Source organism: Triturus cristatus, chromosome 3_2 (assembly GCF_964204655.1).
Source record: "Triturus cristatus chromosome 3_2, aTriCri1.1, whole genome shotgun sequence".
Taxonomy (NCBI): Eukaryota; Metazoa; Chordata; class Amphibia; order Caudata; family Salamandridae; genus Triturus; species Triturus cristatus.
The window spans coordinates 931,282,503-931,300,281 of record NC_140584.1 but is presented as its reverse complement, the minus strand read 5'-3'; the positions used below and the strand labels follow the sequence as shown (position 1 = coordinate 931,300,281).

The 17,779-nt window shown below is 48.9% G+C and overlaps 1 protein-coding gene across 1 annotated transcript in view; it reads right to left on the bottom strand.

Annotated features, from left to right (window-relative positions):
- Positions 1-17,779, bottom strand: part of MED13 (mediator complex subunit 13) — a 1,552,815-nt gene that overhangs the window by 1,456,496 nt on the left and 78,540 nt on the right. The window contains exon 3 of the mRNA XM_085649419.1: positions 2,083-2,251. Coding sequence (XP_085505545.1) covers positions 2,083-2,251 — 169 coding nt within the window. The remainder of the gene's footprint in view (positions 1-2,082; positions 2,252-17,779) is intronic.

The following is a 17,779-nucleotide window of genomic DNA, read 5'->3' as shown; positions in this document are numbered from 1 at the left end:
ATGAAAGTGGAGATTTTTTCCTTTTGATTTCTGGCTACTTTACTTCCTAGTTCTAGGTTACCTACAATATGGTTTCTATATGCATGTATATTGCTATTTTTATGTACCGTGGGACTCCCACTCCGACGACGGGGAATGATTCAGGCATGTGAATCTATGAAAGATACCGCAATACTGGAGAACTCCACCTCCCTGAGCACCACCATTGCAGAAGGGACTCGCTCATCCGTAGCCCTAGTAGGAGGAGACCAGGCCAGTGTCAGATGAGGTGTCTAACCCTCTGGCCTCCGCCAGTTCCTTTTACCAGCTGTCCTGTTCCATAGACCCCTCCCATTAGTCTCTCTCCAGTCCTATAAAACAAACAACGCACCTCCGCCTCAGTGTCTGGGTCAGGAATACAGATGTGGCAGAGTTAGGAATAGAGTGGGTGCAAAGGAAGGTGTCAGTCCCACCAGCAGCTCTGCTCCGGATCCAGCAAGGGATCAATGAGGCCCGACTGGCGACTAGGGCGAACACACTGGCATGGGTTCAGTAGGGGCACTTCTCACATCTGGGGGTCCCAAAGGCTCTCCAGAGGGGCCGGGCCACCCAAATACGAGGTCACTCAAGCTCTGGGGGGAAAATAAATAAATAAAATTAAAAAATTTAAAAAAATTCGGGGTAGCCAGGAGCAAACCAGGGTTCAGGTTTTACCAGCTGGTATGCCAAAGATCCAGTGGCTTGTCGGGAGACTGACTGACACATCAAAGTCGAAAACCTTTGATTTCTTGGATTTCTCCCGATTGGGACTTTCCCCAACTTTCGATGATTTAGAGTACAGCTACAGTCGAGAAATGTTAACAGTCCCAGGATCTTCCATGCGATTGAAACCTAAAGTCCCATAGAGTCAACCAATTAGGTCAGCAAGCGACTTGATGGAGCACTCTCATCGTCTTCAGATGCATAGCGCTGCAGTCCGTGCAGGTCTTGGAGTGTTTGTGGTATTTGGAGCAGAGCCACAACTCCAAGTAGGGGGGGTGTCTATCACCAACATTTATCTGTGACAGGTCCCATACGGTTCGAAACCAGTTAGTTTCTTGGGCAATATACCCCCACACCAGGAGAAAATATCTCCCCAAAAGAAAATGTAAAAAAAAAATTGGGGCAAAACATCGAAGAAAAAGTAGCCAGTTAAAAAGTGGCAGGGGGTGTCGCTCAGACCGGTTTAGCACTATCTGGCGGAGAAAGGAAAGAACTGGCATCAGCGCACTGGGGTAGCACCTACATTGGTACCGCTCACGTCACTTCTGCCACGAGTGAGCAGACGCAGAGCTGAACGACACCTACTGGTGTGCAGGGGTAACTGCTCAATCTTTCGGATCCAGTCTGATGCCTGAGGATATTCTAAGGTAAGGAATTGGCGCTAGAAGTCAGATTTATCCTGTAGAAGTTACTGAGTCGTGATAAACTGGCATATACCAAAGTGAGCATAGTACTGTTTAGGAGATTGTGGGACCCCCGGTCTAATTTGACCAAGACTACAGAAGCCGCACATGCCAAAAGAGACAGAGGGCTAGTTTTTCTAGATAAAAACGAATATATTCTAGACTTGAAGGGCAGGATGTGGCCTTACGAAGAATGGAATACAGCAACCAAATGTGGTAGTTAGAACTGAGGACATCGCAACGAGAGAGAATGGGGTGGAGTCTTACTTGGTAGGGTAGGAGGAACAGTTTCAAAACGTTCAGTTCTGATAAATTTTAGGTGGGTATGTCTGTTTAATGCTGTATCCTTTTATCAAACTAAAATTATTGCAACCAAATTGCTACCATAGACTTCCTTTTTCATAAAGTAGCTTAAACAATCATGTCCGCTCTAAAGGCTTTCTATAAGTGGCTCAAGTTCCTAACTGAAAACAACGTAAACAAAAGCCAGCTTTCCAATAAACAAATGAAAACAGACTAGAGTTTATAGGGGAGCCATAAAATGATCGATTCTGCAAGTGCTTACCAAATTAACGATAGATTTATAGGATTAAATTTTCTTGCACATCCCATTGTGTTTAATATATGAACCATGAAGAGAACAAACGAATCAACGTACCTTTTATTGATGGGCTTTTCATCTTTTTCATAGGGTTTCACAAACCACTTCCCAATACGCACAAAGTTACGGTTCATTAAACACCTTTCCAGGAGATTGTGGACTGCCTTGAAAAGCAAAGTGCGGCACTCATAGGAAAGTCCATTATCCCAGATTCCATCTTCCTCTTCTGCAAAAGAGAGAAAGAGGTCATTACAGATTCAAAAAGGAGAATTCTTTACAACATATCCATCCAAAAACAAGCAGGGATAAACTTATACTTTCATGCAGGGTACAAAATCTGTAAGAGGTCTATAATTTCCTGAGGTCAGAGTTAAGTGGAGTAAAAACTACTTCCAAGGACAGATACGAACACCTGGAAAGGTCATACTCACTGTATACCCAAATAATTATCTCCAAAACCCAAACTAAATACTTCAAGTGCAAAGACATAGTATGTCAGTTTTCGGTTACAAAACCTGTAATGCGGAATCTGATTGAAAACATACCCTCAATGCCCAGTTCACACACCACGCTTGAAGTCTACAACTAACAGCATGAAGAAATGGTGCATGGCCTTAGCCTTAAGAACATAATGTGTAAGAATATGCCTAAGCCGATGAATTTCACTTTCATGTCTTTTTTTTGTTTTTTAAACATGGGCTTGTGTTAACTTTGTGTATCCTTGCCACCAAGTATCAAGAACCGAATCTTCTTTTGCATCTGCATAAAGCAAGTTGAACACAGTTACAACGCATAGGTATGAAACATAATACACCCTCCCTACCAATTAACCGAACTTGCAAGCACCTTCGTCAACTACAGAAGTTGAAACTGAGTTTTCTGGTGGGTGGTGACAGTGAGAAATGTTCAAGCGATCTAGTCCAAGAAAGTGCCTTTATTCTACAGTTAAATCCAGTCCTTGACCATTAGCAAGCAGAGGTGTGCTGCTGTTTTTGAGAGAATGGCCATCCTATCTTGTTCATTATAAGCACACATCAGTAATTGCAAATTGGGAGAACATTTTGATTGAAGGAGCAATCTTTGATGAACTGGACACTAATCTTGATACACTTACACCCACCATATCCCATTCAGGCTAACTCAACCATCAACTATAAAAACAACCTCTCAATCCACACTTCGTATTAAATAAGTTGAGGGGAACCCACATTTTCTGTTCTCAGATGGTAAGCATAGGGTTGCAGTACAGTAACATTTTTGATATTTGTATAATACACGTTCTAATCCAGATTCTCCCTTCGTTCTCTACACCTACTACCGGTCTGGAACTACAAACAATCACCATGTAGGCCAAGGATGAGTTAATCACACAGCAGCTGAACTTTACAAGGCACCACATGTAACACCGGTATGTTCACACTATTGATCACTGCTAAACACAACACTAGTATGCTGCTGCCACCTCTCGAGTCACCTAACTTTAAGTAAAATCAGTAGGCCTCGGACAGTAGCACTTGCTGCACCCCTCCAAGCCAAACAGGAGACAGGCCTAGGTTATAGTACGGACACACGAACAGTGTTCACCCTCGCCCAAACATCCATAGCAGGGATCTAGATATCAATCCAGCTGTCAGATTATAAAGCCAGACTCCATTTTAAGTTGGCCAAGGCTCCATTTCAGTTTTTTGTTGCAATATCAACATGCCTGCCTTTGAAACAAGTGTCGCCTGTCCTGTGTCATGTAACTTTGATAGAGACATCATGAAGACACCTAATGCAACATCAGACTGGAATAAGTGCCTCATCTCAATTTGAATGTCAAAATGAGAACAATAACCAAAACAGTGCAATAAGAATGGTCGTATTTATATATATTAAAAAAAAATATATATTGAATGCCTTCGACTAGCATCTTGATGCTCACTGCTTATATCAAACACCCCTACGGAGATGTTGGAAGTTACATCTTACATAAGATATAGTATAAAAAGAACTGCCACTTGACCACCAGTCAGAAGAGGTTGTTCACCCCAGATTATCACAAGCAAGATACTGCCAGAGAAAATCCTGCCTGCCAGAAATGCCGCTGTATTGCACTTTCTATTGGAAGCCTATATCAAGCTCGAGTCCGGGAGGAGCCGAAGCGACGCACATTTGTTTTTCACAGGTATCACTGCCTTCCTAACTCCTGTAAATTACAGTGATTTACTGTAAAAGGTTATGCAGTGTGCCAATTCTCCCTAAGAAAAGCTAGAGGCAAATTATTCTACTCCATTCTCTAAAGTAGCGCATAAAAATAGGTTTTACGGTGTTATTTTTTTTTTTTAGTTGACTTTAATTAAAGGTAGCAATGTTCACTTTACTCTTGTTCGCAACAGGATATTGTACTGTTTTCATCGTATTATGAGTGGATGTTGTAGATGTGTTTAGCAACAGGGTGACCATGTTGAAATAAACACCTTTTTAGTTTGTGTCTTTATCTTCCCGCAGTTTATGTGTGTGGTATTTGAAGAGAACAGAAGGGGTTTCTTTCCAATCAACACCGTGTCCCTGAAACCCTGTTTAGGGACTATGAGTAACCCAAAAGCATTGACGCCACTTCAAATATTTTTTGGGTGGGATCCTGCCGGGCTACAAACACTGATCTTCATACATGTATTAATGAGAATTAAGAGGATATTAATATTTCATATTTTGAAATGATTTTATACGTTGGTACTTTGAAAATGTAGTAATGTGTCATAGTTACACATGCTAATTTCAATTAAACTAAAAAGCTTTTGAAGTGCCATAAGTTGAAGAAAAGGATAAGGCCATAGAAACTTCAGAATGTAATACATATTTCCATTAATTTATATTGTGCATTTCATGAAATAACTTCAATTTAGGCTAGCCTTTACTATTCTTTTGTTGTTCTGTTCTCATGGAAAGGCTTCATAAACTTGCAGTGTGAGATTAAACAGTTTCATAGAAAGAGTTCCCATGCACATACTAGGACTACTCGCTACCGTTATGTTAATTTGGGGATATTTGCTGTGAGAAACTGTCCTGTTGAACTTACTCGTGCTTTTACTAAAAGACTATTGTTCCAAATTTTAATTCTTGGATGAGTTGATAGGTCGTGATCATCACGTAAGCTGTTTGCCATAAAACGAGTCAGCTTTATGCTGCAAGGCCATCACCCTATACAAACTGACCAGATGAGGTGACTCTGGAGGGGTCACCTGGAAAATAGAGAAATATAAAATACATTGTGGGAAACTTTGGGAAATTGTTGATTTCTTCATCTTGTTCTTTGCGGACTGAGACCGCTTCAGTTCCTTGCAGAGTCTACTGGCTTTCCTTGGGCTGATGCATATGATGTGTAAGCTATTTCCCGGAATTCTTTACCTAATGGGAGAGAACCTTCGAGAAGATATGGAACCCTTCCTTTCCTGAACTCTTCTTCTATAGCTTTGGTAATGAAAAATTTCCTAGTAACCATGACGGAAAGTTTAAATTCTATTAAGGACGCGGAGGCGAGGATTATGCTCTAACTTCCTTTATTCCTACAGCCAGCAGTATTCAACTCCAACAATAACAAAAAACTAGCACTCCCAAGGTGCTCTGGGTAGTCCATAATGTCCACCAATCAGCATGCCCCGTCACCCCCAAAGGCGAGTGCTTCCCGGGTCAACTCCTTTTTCGAGACTGCGGCCAGAACCAATGTCCAACTCGTCACTCGTTCTTGACTCCATCAGATCCTGAAAGAAAGATCCAGATGCCCATGACTCTGTTCTCTGGTCCAAGATAAGCAACAATTCAATAAACAACAGAAGCAGGATGACTCAAGGCATGCGTTTGAAACAACCAAAATAAGAGAATATTTATACCATACGAGGCCTCGCTCACCCAAAGAAAGGCAAGCTACGAAAATCAATCCCGGGCGGGAACAGGAGGTCGCTAGAGCCCTGGGTGGGAATAATCCTCGCCTCCGCGTCCTTAATAGAATTGAAACTTTGTCATGGTTACTAGGAAATTTTTCATTCTATGTCAGGACCGGAGGCGAGGATTATGCTTGTTCAAAGCTTATCCACCACCAGCGAGGCCAGATACATGACTGGTTTAAAATAGAACCTCTTAAACATCGAATCCGATGACCAGTCTGCCGCGTTCAGGATATCCTCCAACCTGGCACCCAGGGAGCAGGCCTTAGACGCCATGGCGCCTCGCACAGAATGGGCTCCAAACTGCGAGACATTTATGCCCGCCTCCTGCATCACCCATCTGATCCAACGCGCTATTGTTGGTGGTGAAACCGCTTTGAAGGGCTTACGTAGTGAAAGCAACAATTGACGTTCGCCTGGTGGGCGAGTCTCCTCAGTCATATTTTCATATTCCTTAAGACATCTAACCACACAGAGCTTAGGGGAATGATCGAAAGCTGGATAAGAAATGATCCTAGAGTCCGACTTCGTCCTCCTGACGATATGGAAGGTAACTCCTTGAGGTGTATACACTCTACCTGAAATGTCCAGAGCTCTAACATCTGAGACTCTGCGACATGAAACCAGGCATAAAAGCATCGCCAATTTTGCCGACAATTCTTTCCTGGACAGGTATTTATTGGCCTGCCAAGACCTGAACAGACGAAGGACCTTGTTAACGTCCCACAGAGAAGAATACCTGGGTTCTGGAGGTAGCATCAGGCGAATGCCTCTCAGTAACTTACAAACCATTGGATGCTCTCCAACAGGATGACCCTGGACCGGTATATGTCCTGCAGAAATCGCTGAACGATAAGAGTTAATCTTTCTGTAGGCAAGGCCTTGAGACGCTAGGGACGCCAAGAAGTAGAGGATAGCTACCACTTGGCACTTCATGGGATCCTGGTTGTTCCGAACACACCAACCGACCCATCTATCCCAGGCCGATTTATATCGTTTGTTGGTGCTGTCCGCCCATAACAGCTTCGGAGCATCCTGCGATAATCCGCCGACTCTCCAGCGATGCCTGAAATCCGCCATGCCACGAGGGGCATCCTTCCTTGCTGGAGAAGAGGATGGGGTAGACCTTAGGGATCCCTCAGAAGGAAAGGATCTCGGGGTAATAGGATTGGAGAATCACAAAAAAGTTCCAGAAGAACTGGAAACCACACTCGAGACCTCCAATACGGGGTAATCAAGACCACTCTCGTTTGCTGCCTGCGAACGTGAATCACATGATCATTGCGAATGGGGGAAAAGCATAGCCCGCTTCTATGGACCACTCCTGCAGGAAGGCGTCCGTGGCCGCTGCTAAAGGGTCTGGCTTCGAACTGTAAAACCTCGGCAGTTGGTGGTCCAACCTGGACGCAAACAGATCCACTGAAAACGGACCCCACGTGTTGTAGAGGCGCTGAAAGACCTCTGGTTGAAGCTGCCATAGGCTCTTATCCGTCCAACTCCTGGAGCACCGATCTGCCACCACATTGGCTACTCCCGGAAGGTACTCCGCCGATACCGAGATAATGTGGGACAGGCAAAACGTCCACAGATCCTTGGCCAGATCGGCTAATGCCTTGGACTTCGCCACCCCCAGGTGGTTGATGTAACGCACCGCCGAGACGTTGTCCATTTTCAACAGGACATTGCACGATACCTTGTCCTTGGTCCAACAGCAAATGGCAAAAGAGCCGGCCATCAATTCCAGGTAATGGATGTGCAACCGGCCTTCCTCGGCGGACCATTTTCCTCCTGTAGAGGAGTCCCCGCAGCGAGCCCCCCAACCCAGCTTGCTGGCGTCGGACTCTGACCAAATCGGGGTCGCAACCAAAAATGGCCCTGCCATTCCAGGCTTCCATATGGTCGAGCCACCATCTCATTTCCCTGTGCACCTCCTCCGTGAGCGGGACTTGGTCCGAGTACTGGAGCCCTCTGCGGAGGTGCGATGCCTTGAGACGCTGAAGAGCTCTGTATTGGAGCAGACCGGGAAAGATCCCCAGAATGGACGAGGACAAGAGGCCCACCACACGTGCAATCTGCCGAAGTGGAGGAGCGTGCCAGAGTCCGCCAGAGCTCCCTGCGAATCTTGACGATCTTTCTGGGAGGGAGGCTTAGGGTCCGAGCCAACAAATCGATGGTAAAACCTAGGAAGGTCACTTGCCTTGAAGGAACCAGAAGGGATTTTTTGACGTTGATGACAAATCCCAGATGCTGCAACAACTCCGTAGTCTATATGAGACGATTGGATAACCGCTCTGGGCACTGTTCCAACAACAGGATATCGTCCAAGTAGACGATGAGACGCAAGCCCTTCCCCCGCAACGTTTCCACTACCGGTTTGAGAACCTTAGTGAAGCACCACGGTGCTGACAACAGGCCGAAGGGGAGGGTTGCAAACTCGTAGACCTGGTCTATCCAAATAAACTGAAGGAAACGCCGGTGGGGGGGTGAAACACTGGCACCGTCAGATACGCGTCCTTCAGGTCCAAGCGGACCATCCAATCACCAGGTTGCAGCAAGTCGCGCAGGAGATGGATCCCCACTTGAAATGGCGGTAGACCAGCCACTGGTTGAATTCCTTGAGGTTCATGACGGGGTGTTGTCCACCACAAAAATGTTTGCTGAGAAAACCCCGCGGATGTAAGGGAGCAGGGACTATCGCTCCTTTCCGCAAGAGATCCGCCACCTCCCTGTCTATGAGAGTGGCTTGGTCTTGTGCGAAGAACAGCAGTCGGGGCCGAACGTCCTGCACAGGAGTTCCGTAAAACTCTACCTGAAAGCCCTTTACAGTCTGCAACACCCAGGCGTCCGAGGTAATGGTTCTCCAGTTGCTCTCGAAAAGAGCCAACCTGCCCCCCACCCAAAGTGTGACAGAGGAAAGGCACTCAACTGAACCGGCCAGCTGCTGACCTCGGCCCCTGCCTCCTCTGCCCCGGGAGCCCCGGCGGGACTGGAAGAACTCTTGCAGTCCTGGATCTGTGGTCTTCTTTCCGCCTCTCTGCGGGCCTTGCGTGTAAAACTTGCAGGCCAAGCGGCCCCTGCCACGACCAGCACTGACAAAAACACACGGGCGGAACACCTTTATTGAAGTCTGCGCCTTATCCAGTGATGTAAAAGTAGAGACAAATTTCATCAACTCCTTAATAAAAGGTTCCCCGAACAAACCGCCATCTGCCACTGTGCCCGCCTCCGAAGAGGCTAGGTCGCCCAACTTGGGGTCCACTTTGAGTAGGAAGGATCTGCGCCTCTCAGTAGAGAGGGCGCAGTTTGCGTTCCCTAAGAAAACGATTGCCCGTTGAGCCCAATTAGAAATGCGTTCAGCAGACAAGGCAGACCCCGAAGCTTTGGCTTCCTTCGCTAAATCAAGTATCTTCGTGAGGGGGCCAGTCAAGTCCAGGAGCTTGTCCTGGCAGTTTTTCCAGGACCTGTCGATACCTTTTTTGGGGTCCCTAATGTACTTCTGAAGAAAAGTCGCCATCTTTTGGTCGACCTCAGGAGTAATGGCCACCTTGCCTGGTAGGACTGGCCGGGGACACTCAGCCCTAAGGCAGGCTCTAACCTCCTTTTCCAGAGGTTTGCGAAGCCAACTCGCCATGAATGCAGTCACCCTAGGAGATGGAAGCCAAGCGGATGAACGGGGATGCACCAGATCCTCAGGGACCATCATGTCCGCGGGTCCTTCGGGCCGAGCAGAAGGATCTGGTGGGGAGACGTTGGAATACCATGAGGTAGACAGACCTGCTTCGTCCGGGGAGTCCTCCTCCGAATCCTCATCCCCAGCAAACTGCGACTCGTCTGGGATTTCTGAGGTCAAATCTTGTTCCAGACGCCGAGTTTTGGCCAGAAACGCCGTTTTCAGACGCTCAAACGCCCCTTGGTCGGGCCCTTTGGCCAGCTTCCGCTTCTCAGCGCGTTGGGGCTGCTCAGCTTGGATAGCATAGGCATATTTCATGATGCGGCGCTCAGAGGGCCTCATTGCCGCCTCTACTGCCCTATGAATGGACGTATCGACCGCCTCACAAAACTCGTCATCCAAAGGAATGACTTGGAGGGTCTCTTCCTCTGCGTACTCTGCCTCCATTGTGCAGTAGGAACTTTTGTCCATGCAAACTACAACTCCCTTAGTACAGGGCCAGAAAGTCAGGTTTTGAAGGCGCGAAGCGCTATTTTGTGGCGCCCAGCGGCCGGTCAGAATAAGGGGGGGGACTCACCCTGCACTCACAGGGTGTCTGGGCCTGCCCCTCACCACAGCAAGCGAGCTTCCAAGGATGCCCTCTGCCCGCAAATTGCCTCACGACAAGGTCTGACCCCAAAGGGTGTCCGCTGTGGAATGCAATTCAAGTAATAATCAACCTGCAAGCAGGTGTCAAGGTCCCAGACTCTCCGCTGCTTTACACTGCGTCTTAGAATCACGGGCGCACTCGAACTCGCTGGTCCCCACCACAGGAAGCGATCCGGACCAGCGAGACGACATATGAGCCCCCCAGTGATGAGACTCACTGCAAGCGGTGATAGGGCCGCGAGCGGAGCTTACCGCGAACGCTCCCGCGGCCCCTACGTACGAATCCGAAAATTGCACCTCAGCGCCAACAACGGAATGCCGCCTTTGGATGAAAAACAGCCGCCTGACAGTATCGCAGCGTGTGCCCCCCCCTACCGCCGAATAGATAAGGCGGCGCGAGGAGTAACCACACGCGCGTGCGAGAAAAAGGGAACTCTCCCCACAAACGTTAACACTGGCACCGAACAACAGTCAAGCATTACAACATTATAAGCGCCTAAGAACACTTTAGTACGAATAGTTAAACACCAAAAGCCTGAGAGAAACAAGAAAACAAACTTAACTGCGTGGCAGCAGGAAAGAAAGAGGAGTTGACCCGGGAAGCACACGCCTTCGGGGATGACGGGGCATGCTGATTGGTGGACATTATGGACTACCCAGAGCACCTTGGGAGTGCTAGTTTTTTTTGTTATTGTTGGAGTTGAATACTGCTGGCTGTAGGAATAAAGGAAGTTACAGCATAATCCTCGCCTCCGGTCCGGACATAGAATTAATGGCCCATAGAGATAAAAGCGATTTAGCACACCTCAAAATATTAATTTAATTTCCCTAAATTTACAGTTAAAATCTCATTTTAACCAAATCCTGTGCTTGTCTCTCCAGGAGTTGTTCCCAAGGAATGAGTGTGCATTCCAATAGACTATTAAAAAGGGATGGAAGGGGGGCGGAGCCAGGCCGGCGGCCAAGATGGCCGCCCGGGCTCCCGGCTCCGTCGACTCTCTCTTTTTGCTGCTGGACCTAGCTGTCGGGGCAGCTCTGCCGACACTCTCCTGGATGTTGGAGAAGGACCGATTTCACCGAGAGTCGCTCCGGCGGCTCTCCGAGCTTCAGGGACGAAGATATGCTTCCCGGTCGGTGTGGCCTACGCGGGTCCCGGAGCCGGGACCTCACGTGATACTGTAGCCGGTGGTGAGTGGAACAACAACGGCCGGGAAAACACGGTCACCCGCGGGGGCGCTCGAACCCGCCCTGAAGAACATCCTAGCGCCCATTGCTGAGTGCCGTCCCCTCATGCCGGACGGGCCCCCCCCCCCCACCCACCCGAACGCTGCCTCGCTAAATGTGGACGTGTGACGCTGCTCTGTGTCTCTCTGCTGGAGATTGGTACGACCCGCTAGCTGCTGCCTGTATCCCGCGATTCGGCGGATCGGGGCCGATTGCTGCATGGCGATTTGGAGTCGTTCGGACACACTGGATGGCGCAGATGAGACCTCTGGGGGGCAGTTGCGATGGCTATCATAACGGGTGCCACCGGGGAGACGTCCGGATGGCACAAATGATGGAGGCTCTAGTGTGAACTCTGGTGGCTTTAATGCTGTGCGCCCCATTTGGTAGTGATACCCTCATGGAACCCTGCCCGCCCGAGTCGATGGCGATGCGCATTTCAAAAGGAGTGTGGAGTTCGGAAGCCCCTTCCCGTGTTTTGGAAGCACAGCGAGTGGGTTTGGTTCGCATGGCGATTAGTCCCCGGCATAAGTGGAAGTATGAGAGAGCCTGATGCGGTATTTTCACTGTGTGCCTTTGCCTGGTGACTCCCTCTACGATCTGTGGTATGTCCCGGATGGGTATCTCTACGGGACCCTATACGTTGCTGATGAGTGGACGTTGGTGACTGGGGTCTACTTGATCGCTACAAAGGGCATCGTCGGAATGGAACTTGGTTCATGGACTGATGGAGTGTTCGGGGATTCCATCGGATGTGAGACTGTGGGGCTTCCTTATTGCCCTCTCCCTTGTGGCAGACATCGTCGCGCAACCCATTTAAATTGAACTGCCTACTCTTCCTGAACCGGACTATGTCTTGCTGCGTGGGAGGCGGTTGTGGGCTGTGAACCGCTGTGAAATGTGTCGTGTCCTGGCGTATTGGAAGAACTCCTACTCTTCTTTGGATATCCTTGTCTATTGTACTCTTGGTGCTTTGTTGGCTACGTTTTGTGTGGACTGGGACATGTTTCTGATAATGGCCGGGTGGGGCTGGGTTACGAAATAGTGATTGTTTCCCTCAGATGCTGACAGGGGGGTAACTGGGGGGGCTGGCGGGGCGACTGCTATTCTGAGTCGATGGGTTCCTCGGCTGTCCTGCAGCGGAACGGATATACCTGTAAGTTACGCGGAGGGGCCGGGGGCCTGTACTGGTGAACCCCCCAATATATCTTTCTCTTTTATATTTCCTTCTTTTATATTTCTCCTTTCTATATTTCGGGTTCCGTACACCGGGCGACAGGCACGCTGTTAAGGGGGAGGCCGTAGCCATTGGCAGAGGTGCAGGGTGGGGGGTTAGGGGGGGGAGGGGTACTACTGTTCTTTCCTTTTATGTTCCTAGGGCCTCTTTCTTATTCTTTGTCTCTCTTGGCTCTCTCTTACTTCTCCTCTTTCTTTTTTATTTCTTTTGGGGACTGTCTCACACGTTCCTCTCTATACGTCCTGGTATTACAGATTACAGGGGTGGATGTTTCTTTAACGTTTTTATATTGCAGCGGGCATGAATCTGTATTGGTGGGCGAATTGTATAGCTCATTGTCTATCCTGTTTAAGGTGAGTCACCGCCAACGTCCTGCCTACAGTAGTCCCGCCTGTGAATATCCTGAGCTGTGGTAACCCCTGTCCTTTGTATTATTGGATTGTGCGGCATTAGATCCTGTTCTTTCTTAAAACTCTAAAAGAAACCTCCTTCATCCTGGTGCCGATATGGTACCGATACTATCCTGAGTTACGACGGGGCATTTGGGAGGCGGGTTGTTGTACTCTTGTGGATTGACTGATTTGCTTTGATCGACTCTGTACTACTGGCCGACTGTGATGGTTTCAGGCCCGGGTTTGTAACTGCTTTATGTACCAATAAAGGTTTAAAAAAAAAAAAAAAAAAAAAAAAGGGATGGAAATTTTAATAGAGAGGGCTCTAGTCAGCAAATACTAATATTACTATTTTGCATAGCGATAGATAGATAGATAGATAGATAGATAAAAATCTACTGGCGCTCGCCAGTAGATAGTTAGGACCGTGTTTCCATAGGAAATCTGAAAATTCTATTTTGAATAACTTTGGCGCCGGTTGACGAATCCTCGCGAAATTTTCAAAAAATAATGGGGCGCTCCGCTCAGCTCCTACCCTGGATGTCTCGGGGTGATTCTTCAAGCGGGGGCTGAGAAAAAAGGGGGGCCCCAAAACGCGTTTTCCCCATGCATTTTCCCATAGGACCTTTAGTCGAAGGTAAAGCCCGAACGGCTGAACAGAATTACTTGAAATTTGGCAAAGAGGTAGTCCTCGGGTCAGGCATGTGCCTTTTGCATATATGGTGTCAATGTGTTCAGTAGTTCCTGAGAAAATTGCAGTTAAAGACACAAATATCTATAAGCGCGCACCGTGCGCGCACCTTAACGTGCGCGAGCGTAATTCTGATTGGTGGATTCATGTCAGTCAACATTCGAATCGGTCGAAATCAGGAAGTGTCGGCCTCCATTTTGTGTGTTTTGTGAGTGACAGAGAAAAAGAAAGGTGGAGAACATGAAAAGGGGGCAGGGTAGAGAGTTCCTGACCCCCTAGCCTTTGTCTGGGGGACCCTGAAGGACCCCGAAGGGTGAAAAAAAACAACATTTTAGTTGTGCGCGCATGGTGAAAATCCTTAAAAAAAAAAAAACATTTTAAACGAGCCATTCCATATTACAGGATACAGTCAATCTCCAACTATATACATAGGTAGCTTATTGAAAAATATATAAAAAAAATATAATAAAATATGCATAACTTAGCATTTAAAAAACCTTAAAAATTCACTTTAAAAAACCATAGGTTTCTGTTGTGATCTGTAATTTAGAATACTCACCATGTCATGGAATGGAGTGATGCATCGGATGATGTATCACTCATTCCAGAGGGAGAGAGAGCGAGCAACGGGAGAAGTGGTTGGTGCTGTATTATGGATTTGGTTATATCGTCAATAAATCGTTGACTACAAAGACGCGGTTCACCAGGTGTCGCTTTACGCGGATGACCTGTTGGTGTACGTTAGAGATGTAGGTAGTATGCCAGAGCGGCTGGCCCCGTTATTGCGGTCCTTTGCCACTGTTTCGGGGCTCCGCGTGAACGCGGGTAAATCATGTCTGTACGCTTTCAGCGAGGAGACTGCGGACCCGGGCTACAGCCTGAATGGCACGCCGGTACAGTGGAGGGGCGGCACCTTTCGATACCTGGGGATACACATTTACCACAGCCCAACAGACTTGTTTGATGGCAACTTGGGGAGGGCGGTCACTGCGCTCGGGTCGCAGATGGCCTTTTGGAACACGCTCCCGCTGACAACCACGGGCAGGGTGGAGCTCGCTAAAATGGTCATGCTCCCTCGTCTACTGTACTACTCTGTCAACCTACCACTGTACGTCCCCCCCGCCTTTTTTGGCAGGCTCAACCGGATGCTGCGGGATTTTGTCTGGGGCAACGCCAGGCACAGGTTAGCGCTCGCAAAGCTCTTCCTCCCGACGGACAGGGGTGGTCTGGGGGCGCCCTGCTTTGAGCATTACTACCTGGCGGTCCAGCTGCAATGGATCGCCCGCTGGTTGGCCGACAGGGGCAGGGATGACACAGCCACGGTGGCTGCCCCCTACTCGCTGGAGCGTGTGACCGGGCTTTTCCACCCCTTGGCTGCGGTTGCGGGACCGCTGCCGCTCCTCCTGGCTGTGGCGCACAGGTGCTTTAGGAGGGCCTTGTACCTCACGCGCGCAGTAGTGCCATATGCGCCGGCGATACCCCTAGAGGGTTCTCCTGGAGGTGGGGGGGGGGGGGGGGGGGGAAAGAGTGCTCGCGGCCCCAGTGCTGACGGGCGGCGGACGTGCACACGCTGGGGGACCTATACAGGGATGGTGAGCTGATACCGTACGAGACCTTGGTGTCGGAGGACGGGCTTCCACCCGGCGGATTCCTCACACACCGCTCACTGCTGGCGAGCTTGACTACCAAATGGGGGAGCATGGCTACAGAGCCTGCCCAACACCTAACTATGCAATATCTGCATGTCATGGGAAGGGGCGGGCACCTGGATCGCTGGTTCGCCGCCTCGTTGCGGGAGCACACGGCGGTTGATCTGGGCCCACTCCGCGGCAAGTGGGAGCTGGACCTGGGGAGGCCGCTGACGGACAGAGAGTGGGAGAGGGTCCTCAAGAGCCCAGTGCGTATCCCCCGCAATATGCGGTTCCGTCAAATCCAGCTGTTCATAGTTCACAGGGCCTACCTCACACCTGAGCTGATTAATAGGTACTTCCACCGCGCTGACGCGCTCTGCCCTCGGTGCCGTGAGCTAGGGGCGGGGCTGCTACACATGCTGTGGGGCTGCCCAGAGCTGCACGCCTATTGGAGGGCGGTTAGTGGGCAGCTGCAGGGGAGTGTGGGGCGCGGCATTCCCTTCGACTGGCCCGAACACATCTTACACCAATTTACCAGACCGCCCAAGGACAAGGTAGCGTCCCGATTCCTGGATCTGGGGCTCGTGGTGGCGGAGCGCCTCATCACCCGGAGATGGAAGGCACGCGACCCACCGCACGCACGGGCCTGGAGTTCATCGTTTCAGGCATGGCCAGGGCGGAGGGGACGGCCATCCATAGGGAGGACACCCTGGGGCTGCGGAGGGAGCCCATGGCGGACCGCTGGGAACAGATGCTTGCTGAGTTTCGGCGCTCGGAGTGGGAGGGTATCACAGGCTGCACGGGTGAGGCCAGACAGGATGGCAATGGCGCAGGCGGCGGCGCAGTGCAGGCAGCCTCGCTGACGAGATAGCATAGCCCCCATTATCACTGGCCCATAGATGGGGCGTCTGGGAACACTTGGGGATATCTGCGCCCATTGGGGCTTAGAGGGGTGCTCCTGGAGTTCAGGGGGGGGGTGGGAGGGGGTAGGAGCGCACCATGCGAATCGCTGTAAACGCTGCCTTTGTTATGGGTTCTTCCTTTTGTATTGCAAGTAACCTTTTCGACTTTATTGATGCCTCAGTTGTGTAGGCGAGATTAGCTACCTTTGTACAGCTCAATGGCTGGTGGGTGGTGGTGTTGGCCCCTCCTCAAGAGAGGACATCGGAACTGCTAAGGGTGAAGTGGCTGGCTCCCAGGAGGGTGGTGGTGGGCGCGCAAACAGACATCAGGTTGTCGTTCCCCCCCCCCTTGACAGTCGGCATGATCTATCAGCCTGCATAAGTTTATGTCTTACTGTATGTGAAGCATGATGCCGTACAATATACTCCTGTACTAAAATTCTAGCTCAATAAAAACAGATTTGCAAAAAAATAAATAAATAAATAAAAATCGTTGACTGCAAACTTTCCAGGTGGACAGATTCTTCATTACACTGGCGACGAGTTGTTTATGCCTGATTGGGGACAGGCAACACGGCGAAGCACCAATTCCCCTATCTCACTTTCGGACTTCAAAAATACTCGGACTCGATCTGCAAATACTTTCTGACTTTAAACGTGTATTGTGAGGTGAAAGGAAGACTTCACTTATTCATGTGAGTTTGGCACGATTTCTGATGAATTTGACAAGTTCACTCAAATAAGTTTAAATCTTACCGTTACTGCCTTCGCGAGCTTGTCCGCAAACTCCTGCATCATCATTGCCTGTGAAACGCACGTACTGGAACGCACGGCTCAGATTACACGTTCCTACGCGTCTCGTCATTGCGGCCATCTTGTTTGCAATCTCCAGAGCAACGTTTTCACACGGAGCAAGCAAAACACGAACGAGTGTTTTTTTTCTTCGTATTGAACTTTATCAACAGTTTACACACAGCAAAGGTAAAGAAGTTTTCACTTGGTTGTTCTACCTTGGTGTTTAGGTGGAAGTTGTTGAAAAGGATGGAACTTCATTTTTACTACTAAATCTCAACAAGACTGTTAAAAAAAAAGGCAACATTAAAACATTAAATGTATAATGTCAACGCTGTCATTTTACATGTGGCAAGAGGAAAATTTGTGAAGTAGCAGTTCCAGCTGTATTCTACATCGTTTCTGGTAAAATTCAATTAGGTGGGGCGAGATGGCGTTAGCTTCAGCTTCTAGCATGTCGCAACCGCCACCTTTACTCTCTGAGGAAGGTGATCCAATTTTACCGTGGAAAAGATGGAAAAATCTTTTTGACTCATACATTGTGGCCATTGGGGGCGAAAAATTCAGCTTTTAGGAAGCAAGCCATTATTCTTCACAATTTGGGCGTTGAAGGAAGGAATACTTATGACAGTATGGATTTA